The sequence below is a fragment of the Mastigoproctus giganteus genome, chromosome 4, assembly GCF_048544385.1.
Source record: "Mastigoproctus giganteus isolate SK-2022 chromosome 4, ASM4854438v1, whole genome shotgun sequence".
In the NCBI taxonomy this organism is placed as follows: Eukaryota; Metazoa; Arthropoda; class Arachnida; order Uropygi; family Thelyphonidae; genus Mastigoproctus; species Mastigoproctus giganteus.
The window spans coordinates 9,365,857-9,386,561 of record NC_143578.1 but is presented as its reverse complement, the minus strand read 5'-3'; the positions used below and the strand labels follow the sequence as shown (position 1 = coordinate 9,386,561).

Below are 20,705 nucleotides of genomic sequence, written 5' to 3'. Positions count from 1 at the left end.
ATGGATATTTACATTACATATCCATATTTTATGGATATTTACATCTAAATCATATTTCTCTAGCATCCTGATGTATTGTGATGGAGTGTCACTCAAATTTAAAGGTAACCCAGGTCATGAGTTTCAAGGAACAAAACATGGGTTATTGTATTTGACTACACACAGGGTAAGTTTGAATTAGGAGAGTAAGTGCTTAAAACATATTAGGAATATTATTTTATCATTTTTATATAATTTAAGCTGAAAATTCTTCATCTTAATTGTTCATTCTCATTTATTTGAATTAGTATTTGATTTCTGACAAGAATTGCACAATAATAAATTTTAATTTCCATTAAAAAAATTTTGTTTAATAAATAACTTCTAAGCACCTAGACATATTAAAGAATTCAGAATGACCAAAAGATTTTAAATTCATAAGAACTAATTTCAAACCATTTTCCTACTTAAATATTTTATGTGTGTGTGTGTGTGTGTGTATATATATAAAATAAAAATATATGTAAAAGGACACAAAAAAAAAAAAAAAAAAGGAGAGAATATTCATAGATTAGGGCTTCTGATAACCAGAGGAAGCCCAACGACCATGATGAGTATTAGTTTTTAAATTAGTTTAGAGAAGAAGAAGAGGGAAAAAAAAATTACAGATTGAAGGGATATATAAAAGTCATAAATAAAGCATAAAATTAGTTTAACAATAAAAATAATTAACGTAGGTAAAGAAAAGAATAGAGGCGTGAAAAAAAAGATAAAATGCATAATGATAAAATAATAAAATACCAAGGAAAGAGATATTGTCACATAATGCACAACCTTGGTGTTACTGATCACAGGCCAATCATAAAATTTGCAAGAAAAAATGACATTATTATTACTATTAGCCATATAATGCAAGGAAGCCTGAGGCTTATGTTACACCAGCTAAAAAAAAAAAATTTCTAAGTTACCCTGAGAGAGAGAAGTACAAGGGAATCACCAAGAAAGAGAAGAATGATGATATCCAGCTCAGGACCCTGGGTGCCAAGGCCATACTCACCAGATGTGAGCCCCTGGGAATATTGAATCTATCTCTGTTTCAAACATAAAATACATGCCAAAAGAGGTTGAGGTTAAAACTGTAATCATTATATATTTCATTATTTTATTCTATTCTCTTTTATTTTTCTCCTACTTTTTTGTTAAACTAATTTTACATTTTCTTTATGACTTTTATATATCCCTTCAAATCTCTAATTTTTTTACCTTCTTCTTCTCCTCTAAACTAATTTCAAAACTATATATATATAGTTTTGAAACACACAGCAATTTCTGATATTTTGAAGTTGGCCAATATATTCAATATATTCATCTGACTACATTATTTGGAGCCCCTGGCTATACTACTTGCAGAATATGCAGAGCAGTCAGAAGCCTCTTGAAAAATAACAATTCCCAGTAAGGGTTATGGAGCTGTATTTCAATGTATTGAAATAATTTAAAAATTGTGATGGAGAAATTTAAAAATTTCTGATTCAGTTTGATTTGGGGACACTTTGGTCCCTCCAATGATAAAAGTTAACTTTTGGCCATAAAGGCATAGACTTAAGATCACATTAGAAACAACACCATTATCCAAAAGTCAATCAGAATTAGTAATATTGTTTTATACGAATAACGTCCTTTATTTATCACCAACAAAGCAAATTATCAGTTTTTCTAAAACTCAGTGCACCACTTTGACAGCTGTTCTGAGACTTACTGGTCTTTCATCAAACAATAAACAATCTCTGTTAAACTTATACCAAATTAAGGTGGTAGATGACTTTCATCAACTGGTGAAATACCACCACTTTGCTTATTGGAGGCTTGAAGTGGTAACCCATGTTTAGTCTCTAGAGCAAAGTTTCCGGCATCTCCCTCCCCCATACTTCTCCTTCAACCCATGTACGGTACTAAGTACTATAGGTTTTGATACCTTTCGTGTTTGGGGTTTTCATTAAAAAAAAAAAAAAAACCTGTAAATCAAGTTTAAGTGAGCAGCTCAATGATGTATACAAGAACTTCCAGTTAACACTCCATACTTGTGCCCTAAGTGGAAAAAATATACTTGTATGGCATCTTTGAGACTTATTTTAATTATAAAAAATTAATTTTAATCTTTTTTTTTAGGAAAATGGAATTGAAAATGGTTTGATTTACTAAACTCACTTAAAAATGTCAAAGGAAAATAAAAAAGAGAAAAACCAATAATAATAATAAAGAATATTTTTATATTATTTCTCAGATTTTTCAGTCACTCATCCCCTGAAGTGAAATACCGATGATCACTTTGTGTCTGGCAGACACCACGTAAAAGGCTGTTTTTTTCATTAGCTGTTTGTATTTTGCTAGTGCAACCAAGGTCTACAGCAAGATTAGACAGTTCTCACTGGCAGCTCACAGATGCCACATGAGAATGGGAGTTGAATCAAGAAAGTTAAATGTGTTTGCTCACCTGGCATCTGTTGAATACCAAAAAGAGGGAATAAAAAATTAGAGATAAATTTAATTTCTCATAATTCATAGTATATTGAAATGTAAACAGAAAATACTGCATAATCATTTAGAGAATGTTGGTGGGGAAAGGTATGCAGGAGGGTTTAATTTTATTTACAGAAAAAAAAAAAAAAACAGAAATATTTTAAAAAGTAGTATCTGTCAGATGAAAAATTAGTAGTAGAGGATTAAACATATAACACAGGTTATGTGTACCTTTAACTTCTAATACTGGACTGTGTTGCTCTACATAACAAAGTAGTAATTTAAATACTACTTTGTTAAATTTAATAACACAATGGAGCCTACAAAACTAATAATTGTTTTGTAGGCTCCATTGTGTTATTAAATTTTTTAGTGTATCAAATAAGATAATCATATTTTGGGTGGATCATCCTTTTATTAAACTGCATGAAATTTGGTGGGTTACTATTTGAATTGTTATACATTAAGTACAGAAATTTCTACCACTGTACCACTACCCTTTCTTACTCAGGCCACAAATTTTTTGAATTTCCTCTTGTTTTATTATTGCTCTCATGTTATTTCTCTCTGATTGGGGGATTCCACTCCGTGATGGGTACTGCTACCAAGTACACACGGTGGTTGTAATGTCTGGTGTTACTGTTGGTTGAGGAAATCTCTGACTGTCCTACAGGTCTTCAGGATTGTGACTTTCTGGAGTTCCTTGTAGGTGTTCTCTGGGAGACCTATTGCTGCTAGGCTGCTATATAGAGTCTTTGGCACCATACCGGTGGTTGACACGATGATCGGGATGGTTGATACTTCTTACATAGGCCACATCTCCTTGACTTCATGTCTCAGGTTCGTGTACTTCCTAATTTTTTCCTCATGGGTTTTCTGGACATTGCTAGTGTTGGGCACCACTATGTCAATCAGGTAGCCTTTTCCATCTTGTCCACAAGGGTTATGTCCGGTCTGTTGTGCGGGATGGTCTTATCCGTTATTATGGCGAGGTCCCAGTACAGCTTGTGGGTTCGGGTCCCAAGTACTGCCTAGGGTTCGTACTTTTAGTATGGTATTCTTTCTTTGGTCAACTTGTATTTCCTCTCTAGCTTCTGATGTATTATCATGGCTACTTGGTTGTGTCTATGAGTGTACTCAGTCTGGGTGATCACCTTGCAACCCACAGTAATGTGTTGGATCGTTTCTGAGGCCAGGTGGCATCGTCGACATGTGTCATCTGACATTCTGGACTACTTTGCGATGTATTTTCTATAGTCTGGTGTTGATTACCTGGTCTTGGATGGCCAGCATGAATCCTTGTCTCGGGGAAGAGCGTCCCGCTTGTGAGCCATGCATTGGAAACAATGTTATCAATATGATCTTGATGGAGATGATTGTAGCGTCTTCTTTGCCCATCTTTCTAACTTCGTTTCTTGTGCCGTCTGGGTGGGTGGGTGGGGGTTCCTTGCTTAGGTTGAGTGGGGTATACCACTTATCTATCTTCCTTATGGCCTGGTGCTGTGTTGTTCTCGAAGTAATCCTTCAGGTTAACTATCACTGTTTTCTGTTGCTCTATCAGACCCCTTCTTCCCTTCCTCCCCCCTCTTTCCGAACTATTGTTAGTCTCTCCACTGCTGACTTCGGGTGGTGTTGGCGGCTCTTGGTCATCATTGTCCTTGTCTTTCGCATTATATCTTCTAGCTCGGTGTTAGTCCAATCCATGACACCGAAGGTGTATGTTAATACTGGTGCTGTTTATGGCTTTAACTATGTTCCGTTCATTCAGTTTTGCTTTCAGCAGGCTTCTGAGTCTCTAATGATATTTTTCGGTCAGGCACTTCTTGATTTCCTTGTGCTCTAACTGCTGAGCCTGCATCATCATTATTAGCCATACGGTGCAAGGAAGCCTGAGGATTATGTTGCACCAGCAAAAAAAAAAAAAAAAAAATTTCCAAGTTACCCTGTGAGAGAGAGAAGTAGAAAGGAATCACCAAGAAAGAGAAGAATGATGATATCCAGCTTAAGACACTGGGCGTGCCATGCCCATACTCACCAGATGTGAGCCCCTGGGGCTGTTTTGAAATGAAAACAAAAAATACTGTATAACCAGTTAGAGAATTGGTGAGTAAAAGCACTTGGGAGGATTTGATTTCATTTAAAAAGTTAAAGGACAACAGAAAAATTTTAAAAAGTGCTGTCCATCAGTCACCACACTAGCAACAGAAGGTTAAAAAGTAGTTGAAAGAGTATAACTACTTTCATAAAATATTTCTTCTTCCTCATTAGGAATTTTTCATTACGTAATGGGTTTTCTTCAACCCAAAAAAAATTTATATTGCTCTAGTCTTTTTCACCACAGTTCTCTGTATCTTCCTCTCTCCATCCTCATCTTTCCTTGTCTTTACAGATTCCATCTATCCACACCTCCCTTCGTCTTCCTGGTGTCACCTAATTCATAATCACTTTTGGAAGTCTATCTTTCTCCATTCTTCTGGTATGTCCATACTACCTGTTTTTTTGTTTCAGTTACCTGAATTATATCAGTTTTCACTTCCATCATTCATTGAATCTGTTCATTTATTTTCTCCAGTCTCGATTTTCTTGCTGCTCTTCTCCAGTATAGTCCATTTCTGTTGCAAGCAATTTCCCCTGTTGTCTGTCCATATTTCTGCCCTCTAGAGCACAATGCTCTGTACTATTGTTTGGTAGATAAGTCTTTGTCTTACTGAGTATATACTAATTCTCTTCTCAACCTCCAGTTTAGATGATCCATCAACTTGTATTATCAATCCCAAGTATTTAAAGAGAGTCCCTTTGGAATCAAGGGCAGTCCCCTTGGCCTGGAGTTGTGGGAATGTAACCTCATTTCACAAAGGGAAATCAGAGGGTGACATGAATAATTACTGACCTCTTAACTTCTGTTCTGGGTGAAATAATGGAGTCACTGTTTAAAGAAGTAATACAGGACCAACTAGAAAGGAATGTAATTATACTCAGTCTCAGCATGGATCTGTTACAGGGCAGTCTTGTCTGGTTGTATAGTATGATGCAGTGACCAAGAAACTGGATGCAAAAAATAATTTTGATATCATACTTGGATTTCACAAAGGATTTTGATACTGTTGCACATAAAAAGACTGCTGTAACAGTGTGGCATTAAGGGCAAGTTCCTGCTAAAAGGGATGGTTGAGTGGGAGAAGGCAGAGTGGTTATCAAAGGACAGACTCTGATCTTTGTGGACTAATAACATTATCATTTTTTGTTTTCTCGGGGGGCTCTACTAATAACTTTTTGTTTTCACTGTATTTATTAATGATGTTTTCTGTATATATTTATTAACACGGATAAGGTGGGGATTATCCCACTGTATAAGGCAGTGGTCAAGCCACACCTTGAGTACTGCATTCACATCTGGAGGTCTCATTTTAGGAAGGATGTAGAGCTGCTGGAACAGGTACAGAGAAGGGCAACTAAATTGGTGAGGGGAATAAAGGGATTGCTCTTATCAAAATTTCAGTTCTACAAATTGCAGCATCTGGAGACTAGGCACCTGCAAGGTGATCTGATTGAGGTGTTTAAGGCTTTGAATTGATTGAGCAAGCTCAGTGCTGATGGGATTCTTCCTCAGACTACACACTTGAGGGGGCATAAATTCAAATCAAGGAAGAATGGTTGCAGAAGTTTGCCTTTAGCCAGTGGGTGGTTGATTGCTTGAACAAACTTCCATCTGTTGTTGGAAGTGGCTAGCTTGAATAAATTCAAGGAAGAAATAATTGGAGGGGGGATAGAAAGTGATATAGGAAGTTTTTTTTTTTTTTTTTTTTTTCTCTCTTTTGGCTGATGTTATGTAAGTTTGTTTTCTTGTATCATTTGCCATACTATATACTAAAAATCTGTTTGGATGTACAAAACAAGCTATGAAACAGATTTAAATATGTTAATTTTAAACATTCTGTTTCTGGCTAGTTTCCAGAAGTGTCTGGAACTGGAAGGATAGCCTCCAAACTGGATATTCTCACTGGCCGAAGAGGTTAGAGGAATTTTTTATATGTTTGTATTTTCACCAAATTAACACCCTGATTTTTGCTTAAATCAGCATGTTATTGTATAAAAATTTATATGTTTAATGAATTGTTAAATATAAAATAATTTTTTAACCCAAAAAAGCCTTTTTATGAATTTTTATTTGTATAATATTTAAAACGTTAGCTAACATATAACATTAATTCAAATTCTTGTAAGTAAACAAAAGACAGTGCATGTTGGTTGATCCCCCCCCCCCACTCTGTTCTAACAAGCATAATCCTGCACTGATTTCAGTTTGAATAAGCATGCTTTCTGATTGCGAGATTAATTTCCAAAATCTGTTGCTGTGGAAGACAGGGGTCCGATGTTCATATTTATAACTGATCTGCTTCCACAGGTAGTAGTAGTAGTGGCACATGATGCAAGAAAGCAAGTGTAGGAGCTTATGCAGCATCAGCCAAAAAAAAAAAAAAAATCATCACACCATTCCCTCCAAATGCCTGTCCAGTTCCTCCTTAAATTTATTTAACCTATCAACTTCCACAACGACAGATGGAAGTTTGTTCCAGCAATTAACCACCCGCTGGCTAAAGGCAAATTTCCGCACATCTATTCTACATCTGTCCTTTCTTAATTTGAACTTATGTCCCCGTAGGTTCGTAATCTGAACAAGTGGAAGGATCCCATCAGAATTCAGCGTGCTCAACCCATTCAAGGCCTTATAGACCTCAATCAGATCACCGCGCAGGTGCCTAGTCTCCAGCCACTGCAATTTGCAGAAGGTTAAAGACAATAACCAGTAGGTGCACATTTTGCAGCTATCGGGCTAAGAGGCTAATCACTCAACACATACAGCAATAACTACATTACAATGCCCAAACATTCCCCACTGCAGTGATAAACTTTGCTAGGCATGTGCACTGCAGTGATAAACTTTGCTACACACAGAAAAGTTGGCACTGGACTGCATTCACACAGAAATAAAATTTTAAAAATTTATATTATTCAGTTTGTCTTGCAGCTTTAGTGTGGGATGCTGATGTAATGTCTGTATGTAATAAGTGGAAATTCCTTTAATATTAAGTAGAAGTTTAGCTTATCTTTCCTGTAAAGGTCACATTTTATGCATAAAATATTGACATTCCTGTACTTAAGCTATTAGTTAATCGATTAAATATTGCACAGTGGGAATGCAGTCAAGCTTACTGCTTGTTCTTCTAATACTGATTTAAGTTTCTACTTAGTGTTATCCTTCTGAATTATAACTTTTCAAATTTTATTATTAATTTTAATTTTATTTAAAATATAATATACGCTGATTAAAAATGAAGTATGCATTTTAGATATATGTGACAGAATTCCCCAACTTTAACCTGATGATAATTTACTAATACATTAATAAATATTGCCTATAAACAATTTTATCAGTAGTCCTTGAACAGTACTAGGTTAGGCCAATTTACATGTTATTAAATGTTTTTTCTCACCTTTAATTAATTTCATTAAAAACTCAAAGTAATCGATTGTTGGAATGAACTTCCACCTGATGTTGTGGTATGAATAAATTTAAAGGACTGTAAAAAATTATTGAAAGGTCCTTGGTGAGTCACTTTTTTTTACTTCTGGAAAATGGGCATCTGCAAGAAGACCTGATTGAGGTGTTTAAGGCTTTGAGTGGAATGAGTAAACTAAATGTTGATGGCATCCTTACTCTTTCTCAGATAACACACATAAGGGAGCATAAATTGGGGAAGACTGATTACAAGATAAATGTGTGATGTTTGTTTTTTGTCAGAGCTTGGCCGATTGTTGAAACAAACTTCCATCGGGCATTGTGAAAGTGGGTAGTTAGAATAAATTTAAGGAGGAATTAAACAAATTATTAGTGATGTGGAAGTGTTTTTTTTTTTTTTTTATTTTATTTTCTTGGCAGATGCTGTATAAGATTGCTTCCTTCCATTATTGATTATCTTCATTTGCAAATTCCTTGCAGAATTTCTAATTATTATTTAATTTTGCTTTGTAGATGATTTTTGTCAGTAAAATACAACATGATCCACTGCAGTCATTTAACTTTCCTTTCTGCACATTATCATCTGTAAATCTGGAACAGCCTATATTTGGAGCTAACAAAATCAAGGGTGAAGTGAAAGCACAAGAAGGAGGTACAATTTAATTACTTTGCATTATTTATTTTGCACTATAAGTTGCAACGAACACTTATCAGCATGGAAGATATGTTTTTAATACATATGTATATATTAATTCAACAACAGACATGTGATACAATTGCATTACTGCTCATTAATACTGGTCACATCTTTTATTTTGTTAAATTCACACTACTGAGCAGTCATTTTTTTAAAACTTCTAAGTAAACTGTTTTTACTGTGTAACAAATATTGGTTCTGCTATCATTTTCTTTCAAATCAGTAGTGGTTATTATTTGTGTTTATCTGATTGAGTATATAAAATTTTTTTCTACTTGTCTTGGTGATTGCTCAGAAAGAAGAGCCTTTGTAGGAGAGAATTCTGCTACTATTGTTCACTGCATCAGTATAAGAAAATATAAATATTGTTTAATATTCTTTCACGTAATTCTGCAGGAGTGTAATGAATGTTAGAAGTGTTTTATTTGTTAAGTCAGTAAACTATAAATTTATAATAGTGTGAATGACTTTATAACATCATACTGGATAACATAATACCAAACATACCATACTGAATAACATAATGGATAAACATAATACCAAACAATTTTATAGTGTATTACTTACTACTATTGCATAACTTGGAAATAATGAAGCATTATTATCGTACTTATGGATCTCTTAGTGTGCTGTGATATTTTTAATTTAAATTTTAGCAAAAATCATGCCTCAGAACAGAGCATTCCCAGGCTAGATTATACCCAGTATTTTGAGCAAAAGTTCAAAGTATGGGAACTCTGGCTCTCTGCCACACCCAAGCTAGTAAAGAATGAAAAAGACCTAGGGGAAAATTGTGCAGTCAGACATGAAGTTCTTGGAGCAGTGTAGACAGGCTGCTAAGAGAGCTCATGGGGTTTTCTCAGTGATGTGCAAGAATTTTCCCAGCAGGGTCAAGGAGGTAATTAGTCCACTATTTAAGGTCACATCTTGAATACTGCATACAGGTCTAGAAGAAACTTCATTTTAGGAATGATGTGGATATATTCAAACAGGTGCAGATAAGAGGCAAGATTAGTGAGGGGGAAAACGTGTACTCTTACAAGGGAACTGGATGCAAAATCAAAGGTTTTGATATCATATACTTGGATTTCAGGAAAGCTTTTAAATACTCTTGTGCATGGAAGACTACTATACAAATTGGAGCAGTATGGATTAAGGGCAAGTTGCTACAATGGATAAAAGGGTGGTTGAGTAGTAGAAGACAGTAGTAATCAATGGATGCCTGTGGACTAATGTTATTAGTGGAGTCCTCCAGGGTTCAGTGTTGGGCCCACTGTTGTTTTGTATATTTATACATGATATTGATGAAGGAAGGTATATCAGGCTTAATGTCCAAGTTTGCAGATGATACTAAGGTTGGCAGGGTTGTTAATGACAGTAATGGCAGTGTGCTACTGCAACAGGATCTAGAAAAGTTGGGCAAATGGGCTGAGAAGTGGCAACTGAAGTTTAATATTGACAAATGCAAAGTACCACATATGGGCAGAAGTAACCCCAGAGAAACATACTGTGTGGTTCTACACAGGGTAGTAGAAAATGAAAAAGATCTGGGAGTTATTGTGCAGTCAGATATGAAGTTTTCTGAGCAGTGCAGACAGGCTGCCAGAGCAGGTCATGTTGTATTGTCAATGATACACAGGAATTTTGCTAGTAGGGAAAAGGTGATGATTATCCCTTTTGTATAAGGCAATGGTCAGACCATGCCTTGAATACTGCTTACAGGTCTGGAGGCCACATTTTAGGAAGGATGTAGAGTTGCTTGAGCGAGTACAGAGAAAGGCAACAAGATTGGTGTGGGGAATGAAAGGGTCCTCTTACCAAGAAAGGCTTAAGTTCTGCAAATTGCACATCTGGAGATTAGACACCTGCAAGGTGATCTAATTGATGTGTATAAGGCCTTGAATGGGTTGGTTTAGCAGGCTCAATTCTGATGGGATTCTTCTTTTTGCTTGGATTATTTATTATTTATTATTACTAGCCATATAGTGCAAGGAAGCCTGAGGCTTATGCTGCACCAGCTAAAAAAAATTTCCAAGTTACCCTGAGAGAGAGAGTGTGTAGAAGGGAATCACCAAGAAAGAGAAGAATGATGATATCCAGCTCAGGACCCTGGGTGTGCCAAGCCCATACTCATCAGATGTGAGCCCCTGGGGATGCAAACCTAAGGGGGCATAAATTCAAATTGAGGAAAGGCAGTTGAGGAATAGATGTGTAGAAATTTGCCTTTAGCCCCAGCTGGTGGTTGATTGCTGGAACAAACTTCCATCTGTCGTTGTGGAGTTGGTAGCTTAAATAAATTCAAGGAGGAACTGGACAAACTTTTAGAGTGAATGGATGTGTGAAATGTTTTTTTTTTTTGACTGATGCTACATAAGCTTGCTTTCTTACAGCACTTGCCTCTACTACTACTTACCAAGGAAGACATCAGTTCAGCTAAGGAGATTTGTTTGAGGTGTTTAAGGTTTTGAATGGATTGGTTAAGCTAATGTTGATGGTATCCTTACTCTTGCACAGACAAGACTCATGTGTATGAGTGGACATAAATTTAAATTGGCTAGTTGCAGGATAGATGTGTGGAAATTTGCTTTCAGTCAAAGGGTAGTTGATTATAACTACTAACAACACCAGATATAAGTTGGTATTAACTTATATCTGGTGTTGTAGTAGTTAGAATAAATTTAAGGAAAATTTAGACAAATTATAATAGGGGAAGAACAGGTGATATGGGAAATTGTTTTTTCGGCTGATGCTATGTGTACTTGCTTCCTTGAATCATTTTCCACTATTAATATTAATTAGTTGGAGGAGGGGTGATGTTATACTTCTTAATAACTGTGGGCACAGAAGTGTGCACTTATCCGTCAGGTGCAGAAATATCTTGTTGTGGCTTTGCATATAAAGTAAATTATACATTTGATCACTTTAGCAACATTTTAACACATCATTAAAAAGTCACTGTTAGAATTGGTGTATATTTATGTTTTTTATATGTGAGTAAGAGACATTTCTTTAACCATGTTTAATTGATTACTTTGTAGATAATATTAACAATCTTCTCTATTTTGATTTATCAGTTAATTATATTCCATCTGTATCTATTTGTAAATAGCATATGGTAAGCTAACATTTTATGATTGATGCAAAATGAAGCAAAATTTTTTCCAATAAAACTTGATATCTTTAAAAATTCTCTCATGCTGATGATTTTTTCAATTATTCATAAATATTGTCTCTCCAAGGCTGACTCAAGGGTATATGGCACTCCTAGGCCACACTGAGTGATTTCACCCCCCTCCTGCTGATGCGAAGATTTTTATTTTTTGGAATGATTAATTTGACCAATTTGCACCAAGGTTTAGGGGGCGTTGGGAGCCCTGAAACCTTGGTCTTACCTAGAAGCCGACCCTGAGCCTCTCTACTTATAAGCAAAACAAAATTTATATTGTATTATTTTATGGCAGTGAAAGTTTTCATCATTAAAATTATGTGTGCTTTTTTGTATTTTATATTTTGGAATTTTAGAGTTATATAAATTTTTGTTACTTTGGTTAATTTAATTTTTAATTGTATACGAGGCTGTTTTTTTAACTATCTTCTTATGTGCATACTACATGATCAAAATTATTTGATACTCACAAATAGTTGCAAAAAAAAGAGGGTTTTTAATTCAAAAACCTAATACATAATTTGACCAACTTTGATCTGTGCTCTTTTTAAAAGAATTGACCAAATAAAAATAAAATATGCCCATATACACTGATGAGCCAAAACATTATGACCACCTACCTAATATGATGTTGGTCTTCCAAGTGCAGCCAAAACAGCTTGTACCCGGTGATGATGTTGTTATTTGGTTTTTAGGAGCATTAGCAACTAAGGCCATATTGCTCCGGAGATATGCGGTGGTCATTCCCTGACCTTTCCGCATCCTCCGTATTTGGTGGTCACGGGCTTGAACCCCGGTCTAATCAAGAAGCATGTGCTACACACTGCTGCTCCTGCCCACCTGGCTACGGAGATGCCCGTATCCGGTAAGGCATAGACACTACAAGATTTCTAAATGTGTCTTGTGGTATCTGGTACCAACGCAGATCAGAGTTGCTGTTCCAACACAAACCACAGATGCTGGATGGGATTGACGTCTGGGGAATTTGGAAGCCAGGGCAATACCTGGAAGTCTTCCTCATGTTCCGCACACCAGTCTCGAACAATCCAGGCGGTGTGGCATGCCGCGTTATCCTGCTGAAAGATGGCACCACCAGAGGGGAAGACCACTGCCATGAAAGGGTGTACCTGGTCAGCAATGATGTTCAGGTAGGTGGTAGACGGCAGAGTGCCTGGCACATGGATGACTGGACCCAGGGTATCCCAGCAGAACATCACCCAAAGCATGACACCACCACCACTGGCTTGTTTTCGTCCCACAGTGCGTCCAGGCACCATTACTTCCCCACGTACCTGGCTGTCTACATGGTCCAACAGGAAACGTGACTCATTGGACCAGACGACCTTGTTCCAACCACTCAAGGTCCAGTTTCGATGCTCCTGTGCCCATTGTAAGCACTGTCACTGGTGAACCTTGGTTAGCATGGGCACTTAGAGCAGCCTGCAGCTACGCAGCCCCATTTTCAGCAGGGTTCTATGTACTGTGTGTGTTGTGATACATTACTCCTATCACCAGCATCTCAATTACCAGCCAGCAGTTGCACCACAGTCGCCCTTCTGTTGCCACATACCATCCGGGAGATCCATCGCTCACTTCGAGCATCAATGAGCTGTGATCGTCCAACACCTCGCCAGTGGTTCGTGGGTTTTCCCTCCTCAGACCACTTTTGGTAGGTACTAACCATGGCTGATCCTGAGCATCCCACCAGTCTTGCCATTTCGGATATGCTCTGACAGAGTCATCTGGCCATTACAATTTGGCCTTTGTGAAACCTCTCTTAAGTCCGCTGCCTTTCCCATCTGAAGGACAAGAGTAACACTGATTAACAGAGTTCAGTATCAGGTGTTTTTTATATAGTGTCCCGACCCGCACCGTAATTCACCTGCAAGAAAGCAAGCTTATATAGCAACAAAAAAAAAAAAAAAAAAAAAAAAAAAAAAAAAACAGTTCACCTATCCGTACTCCAAGAATTTGTCTGGTTTTCCCTTGAATTTATTAAACCCATCCACTTCCACAACAGATGGAAGCCTGTTCCAACAATCAACCACCTGCAGGCTGAAGGCAAACTTCTCCACATTTACCCTGCAACCATCCTTCCTCAACTTGAATTTATGTCCCTTCATGCATGTAGTCTCAGCAAGTGGAAGAATACCATCAACATTCAGATTACTCAATCCATTCAAGGCTTTAAACATCTCAATTGGATCTTCCCACAGGTGGCTAGTCTTAAGACACTGCAATTTGCAGAACTGAAGCCTTTTCAGCTAAGAGCACCTTTTGTTCCCTTCACCAATCTGGTTGCCCTTCTCTGCACCCATTCCAGCAGATCTGTAATCTTATGTAATTAGTTAGTTATTTATTAATTTCTACCGTTGATAAAGATGATTCTAAGACTTAAGTGTATGATCTTAATCATTGTTATCATTCTAATGCTTGTACACAAGGCACCTTACCACTTAAGCTAGCCTAGATAGTATTAGCTACATGGTGCAAAAAAGCTCAAGGCTTTTGCTGCACAAGTCAAAATATAAAATAATTATTTAATTGAATAATAATAAATAAATAATAAACAACCTATTTGACTCCCTCTTCATGTAGGTATCCAGCTGACTTTTGAAATTTCTTCAAGCCCTTGACCATCCATGGAGGCAACTTATTCCAGTAATTAGCACTCACCATATGATGGTGAGTGCAACAAAAGACAACATATTTTTTTTTTTTTTTTTTTTATGTGAACCCCAAACACGAGAGGTATTAGAACCTATAGTACTTGGTACCGTGCTTGGGTTGGAGGTTGAGAAGACGAAAGAAGATATTTGTTGACATTGGACTTGAACTTCTGTAGATTGTAATTTTCAGGAAATACGTATGAAGGAAGGTTGTTCCAGAAAACGGCAGTTGAATGAATAAATGAGGAAGATGAAAAGTTGGTTCTGTGGGTTTGAAGTTGGACAGTAAATGGATGTTGGCTGGTGGCGGCACGTGTTCGGACTGTTTTGAAAGAGAGAGCGGGAATTATAGAAGCCAATTCAGAAGAACAGTGCCCATGGAAGTATCTGTAAAAGAGGCAAGCAGCAGAAACAGTGCGTCTATGAGAAAGAGAGTGGAGAGACTCTGTTAGAGATGAGTCATTAATTAACCTAACTGCCCTCTTCTGAATGGAATCAAGAAGCCTGAGAGAGGTTTTGGGGGCACCACCCCAAATGTGGGAACAATATTCCATGGCAGGGCGGATTTGCGATTTATACAGAGTGAGCAGCTGTTTGGAAGAAAAGTAACGCCGAGAGCGAAAGAGAAAACCAAGTTTTTTTGATGCAGAGGAAGCAATATTTGTAATGTGCTTGTGCCAAGAGAGATTAGAAGTCAGGGTAATCCCCAAAAGAGATATATCCTTTTGCCTAGAAATTGGAGTGTCACTAAAGATAAGCATAGGAGCAGAAGAATCCTTTTTGCGAGATATAAGACAAGACTGAGTTTTAGAAGGGTTGAAATCAACTAAGTTGTCTTTGCCCCACTGGAGAATTACCTGAAGATCGGCATTTAAGGAATTGGTAGCAGATTTTCGAGAAGTTGAAGCTGATTGAGCAGGACAAGATTTCTCAAAACGGAAAGTTGAATGCAATGTGCTATCATCGGCAAAACTATGGATAGGATTTCCAGTCAATGGAAGAAGGTCATTGATATACAAGAGGAAAAGAGTGGGGGAAAGAACTGAACCTTGTGGGACACCGGCATTAGTGGAGAAGTTAGAAGACAGAGAGCTATCTACCATCACCCTCAGTGAGCGATCAGAGAGAAAACTGGATAACCAATTACTAAAAACAGTTGGCAAACCATAAGATGGAAGCTTGTTTAGAAGACCTTTATGCCAAACACGATCAAAAGCCTTTGAGATGTCAAGAGCAACTACTTGTGTTTCACCGAACCTTTCCATTGAATTAGTCCATAAATGGGTAACATAAGCCAGGATATCACCAGTGGATCGACACTGGCGGAATCCATACTGGTGATCGTTGATCAGACGGAAGGTTTCTAGGTAGTTTAAGAGTTGGCGGTTAATTGATTTCTCCATTACTTTAGAAAGAGTAGAAGTAATTGCAATGGGACGATAATTGGATGGGAGGGATTTGTCACCCTTTTTAGGAACTGGCTGGATATGAGCAAATTTCCAAGCAGAAGGAAAAACACCTTTGGAATAAGAAAGTGAAAAAAGGCGGCAAAGAATAGGAGTAAGTTCAGGAGCACAGATTTTTAGAACAAGTGGAGAAATACCATCAGGACCTGGAGCTTTCTTAGCATCAAGATTCATCAAAATCCTTCTGATATCCTTTTGACGGAAGACCACAGGAGGCATTGAATGGACCGTGTTGGGAATGGTGGGAGGTGTTTTACCAAGTTCATTAATACATGAGCTGGAAGAAAAATGGGATGCTAGCAGGTCAGCTTTATCCTTGGCTGAAGTGACAACAGAACCATCTGGTTTGGACAGAGGTGGAAGCAGAGATGGGCAAAAGTTGCGGCCAATAGCTTTGGCAAGAGACCAGAATGCTCGGCTACCATTAGGGCAAGAAGCAAGTTTTCTACTCTTAGCCTGTTCAAACTCTAGTTTGGACTGATTAATAACTGCTTTACAATTGTTGCGAGCCTTGGTGTAGGCTGATAAAGAAACTGAAGAATTAGAAACAAGCCAATTACGATATGCAACATTCTTCTCTTGAACAGCCTTAGCACATTTATTGGAAAACCAAGGTTTAGATAAAGGATGAGATTTTAAAGTGGAGTGTGGGATAAAGGATTCCATTCCTGCAAGAATAATTTCACTGACACGATCTGAGCAAACGTTGACATCAGAAGTTTTGAAACAGTAATCCGACCAAGGAAAAGAAGAAAAGAAGTCACGCAGGTCATCCCATTTTGCATTCTTGTAATGCCAAACAACACGAGGTTGGGAATAGCCATGAGATAAAGGTTCCATTGGAGAAGAGACAATCACCAAGTTGTGATCTGAAGTGCCTAAAGGACCTCTCACTTCGACCGTGTACTTAGAAGGGTTGTTTGTGAGAAAAAGATCAAGCGTATTGGCTGTATGATTCGGATTGTCCGGTATTCTTGTAGGTAATATGATGCAGAATCAGCCAAAAAAAAAAAATAAATAAATAAAAAAAAAAAAATAGCCTTCCCATTTCACCCAACCATTCACTCCAAAAGTTTGTCTAGTTCGGCCTTGAATTTATTTAAGCTGTCAACGTCCACAACAGATGAAAGTTTGTTCCAGCAATCAATGACCCACTGGCTAAAGGCAAATTTCCACACATCTATTCTACAACTGTCTTTCCTCAGTTTGAATTTATGTCCCCTCAGGTGCATAATTTGAGCAAGAAAAAGAAACCCATCAGCAATGAGTTTGCTCAAACCATTCACAGCCTTTACACCTAGATTAGATCACCTCACAGGTGCCTAGTCTCCAGACACTGCAATTTGCTGAACTTCAGCCTTTTTTGGTAAGAGCAACCTTTTGTTGCACTCACCAATCTCATTGCCCTTCTCTGTACTCTTTCCAGCAGCTAAAATGAAGCCTCCAGACCTGTATGCAGTACTCAGGGTGTGGCTTGATCATTGCCTTATACAAGGGGATAATCACCTCCTTATCCCTGCTAGTAGAATTCCTGTATATCATCGACAAGACACCACGAGCTACTCTTGCAGACCGTCTGCAGCTTGGAAAACTTCATATCTGACTGAACAATTACTCCCAGGTCTTTTTCATTCTCCACTACCCTGAGTGTAGTACCACATAACTGGTACATTACTCTGGGCTTCCTTCTACCCATATGCAGTACTTTGCATTTGTCAATTTAAAACCTCAGTTGCCACCTCTCAATCCATCTGCTCAACTTTTCTGGATCCTGTTGCAGTGGAGTGCTGTCATTAACAACCCTACCAACCTTTGTATCATCTGAAAACTTGGTGTTGATGAATATCATTTATCAATGATATTCATCGATATCCATTGATAAATACACAAAACAACAATGGGCTCAACACGAAACTCTGGGGGATTCCACTAATAACATTAGTCCACGAAGAGTAGTGTCCATTGATTACCACTCTGTCTTCTTCCACTCATCCATCTTTTTATCCTTAGTAGCAACTTGCCCTTAATGCCATACTGCTCCAATTTGTACAGTCATAAGTCCAATCAAATTGGTCAGATGAGGCTTCCCCTTAACAAATCTATGCTGTGTCTGAACTATAACTTCAGTTTTGTCTAGATGATCCTGCAATGCTTCTTTAACCAGTGACTCCATTATTTTTCCCAGAACAGAATTTAAACTAACAGGTCTGTAATTACTCTTGTTACCTTTTGATCCCCCTTTGTGAATTGGGGATACATTTGCACATCTCCAGTCCATGGGGACCTCCCCTGAGTCTTAGGATGCTCTCATAATCATGGCTAAGGGTTTGCTTACTTCCTTTGCTGCCTCCTTTAATATAACTGGATAGATCCCATCCAGGTGCTTAACTTCAACAATTTCTCCTCCACTGCCCTACAGAAGTTCTCATGTGTGAATGTAGATACATAATACTCATTCAGTTTGTCAGCTACATGAACAAAATCATCAACAATCAAACCATCAATATCAAGTGGACCAATCTGATTCATCCCCTTCCTTCTAGAATTTACATAAGTAAAGAAGTCTTTGCTCCAAATAATAATCCAATACAATTAACAACTCACTGGCTAAAAGAACACTTTAATCCAATATAAACCTTTCCATTTCAATTTATGACCCATAGTTCTGAAATTATTCATAAATGGTAAAAATTTCACTCTTTTTTGTTTTACTTTCTTCTCTTAGAACTTTTTACACTGTAGTTAGGTCTCCTCTAAGGTGCCTAGTTACTAAGTTCTTTAGCCCACATATTCAGTCATTCCTCATATGGACACCATTTTGTTAATCTCATCAGGCTTGTTGCCCATCTTTGGACCCTTTCAAAAAGCTCGATGCCTTTTTTTTTTTTTTTTTTTTTTTTTTTAGGTGCGGCTGTCTACATACTCGAACACAGTATTTGAATAGCAGTACAAGCATTTGATAAATAATCAATAGAACACCATCGTTTCCTTGCCACTTGTTTACTTTGCTAGGAGAAGTTCATTTCTGTCCATATCCAGGCTGACAAGTTTCTTTCTTTCTCTACTATTTTTGATTTAATCATTAAGTGTATTAATTATTTTGAGATTGCTATTTTCAAAGTGTAAAACCTCCTTGCATTTTGCTGCATTAAAACATAGCTACCACTTTTCTGAGTATCCCTGAAGAGGCTCTGTTTGGTGTTAATGATAAAACTGTGACATTGTCTACAAATTTTGACTTCATGCCCTGTATCCTCCTTGTCAATGTCATTTTAGGAAATCAAAAACAACAGTGGTCCCAGTACCAGTCCTTTGGGGACCTACTTCTTATGTTAGGCCGATCTGAAAGTAACCCTCTTCCTCCTACCCTTCAATCTGTCTAAGGAATTCCTTGCGATTTCAACGTGTTCCAACTGATATACTCATAGTAACCTCTCGTAGAGGACCGAGTCAAATGCTTTGCTGAAATCCAAGTGTTGGAATTATTTCATACATTCAGCTGAGTGACTCTGTCAAAATAGTTCTTTAATTGTTAGTTAATCTTCAATATGAAGTTCTTTAATCTTTAGTTCAATCTAGGTTAATTAGTCATGTCTTTTAGTAATATTATAGTTAAATTAAAGAGATGGGTTAGGGCATTCCACATAGATTATACAAGGTTTATATTAGAAATATTAGTACAGCAAGTACAATAAAAAAAAAAATAGGAATAATGATGAATGCTAAAGAATTTTATGATGTTAAATGTAAGTTTGGCACATTGGGAATTTATTAAGACCAAAAGTAAACAGTATATTATACCTTTTTAATTATAGCTTGCTGCCTTTTTGCTTTTATTATCTATCTATACATTAAAAAAAGTATTCCTCCTAGTGATATTTATTTGAGCCAATGGGAGAAGAGGGCAAGGCAATTATGTCACTACAAATGCAATTAATTATTGAAAACTGCCTCCATAATGTTCACCAACCTTGTGCACATGATTCGCTGTCTAACATTTGATTTTCCATTGAAACGTTTTTTGCATATTAATGAATATTCTATATTTGTAAATACTGTAGTTTAGTATTTTTTAAATATTTGTATAGTTTGTAAATTTTTCAGTTAATTATTGTAGTCCTGCTGTTTCAGAAACAATATTCCTCACGTATTATGGAACCCGAAGCAAAAGGCCTTTTCCTAAGTGACCTATGTAAATGCAGATAAATAATTACATAGTGATATTGGCCAAGTCCAGTATAGTATATACCGGCAGGTACTTTGATGAAAGCGAGGAAGACGGCGATAATTGACAGGTGAAGGCACTTCCCTTAGGTAGGGTGTTTATCCCTCCATCCCACTGTTTTAAAATGGGAAAACAAGTTCCTGATTAAAAACAGCGGCAAATGTGGGGAAAAACACCCTAGGCATATCAACTTAGGATAGTGGGCAGAGAAAGCAGTGGCATCTGCCAATCACTGCTTTGTTCCTGTCCGTTTGTCGAAATATGGAAGTCACAACTTGTCAATCACTACTTTCCCATTGTTTTGCTTGCCACCATGTTGGAGTGTGTACACCGTTCTGGAGTTTTACCGTGATATTTATTCGATCTTGAGAATGCCATGCACTACAAATGCACAGATAAATAATTACATAGGTCATTTCCTGATTAGATATCGACCAGTTAGTTTTGACAGGTGTATCTTTT

The 20,705-nt window shown here is 37.2% G+C and overlaps 1 protein-coding gene across 1 annotated transcript in view; it reads left to right on the top strand.

Annotated features, from left to right (window-relative positions):
* Positions 1-8,533: 8,533 nt before the first annotated feature.
* The window catches only part of LOC150086375 (uncharacterized), a 58,993-nt gene continuing 46,821 nt past the window's right edge, over positions 8,534-20,705 (top strand). Inside the window, exon 1 of the mRNA XM_090371291.1 lies at positions 8,534-8,672. Coding sequence (XP_090227417.1) covers positions 8,534-8,672 — 139 coding nt within the window. The remainder of the gene's footprint in view (positions 8,673-20,705) is intronic.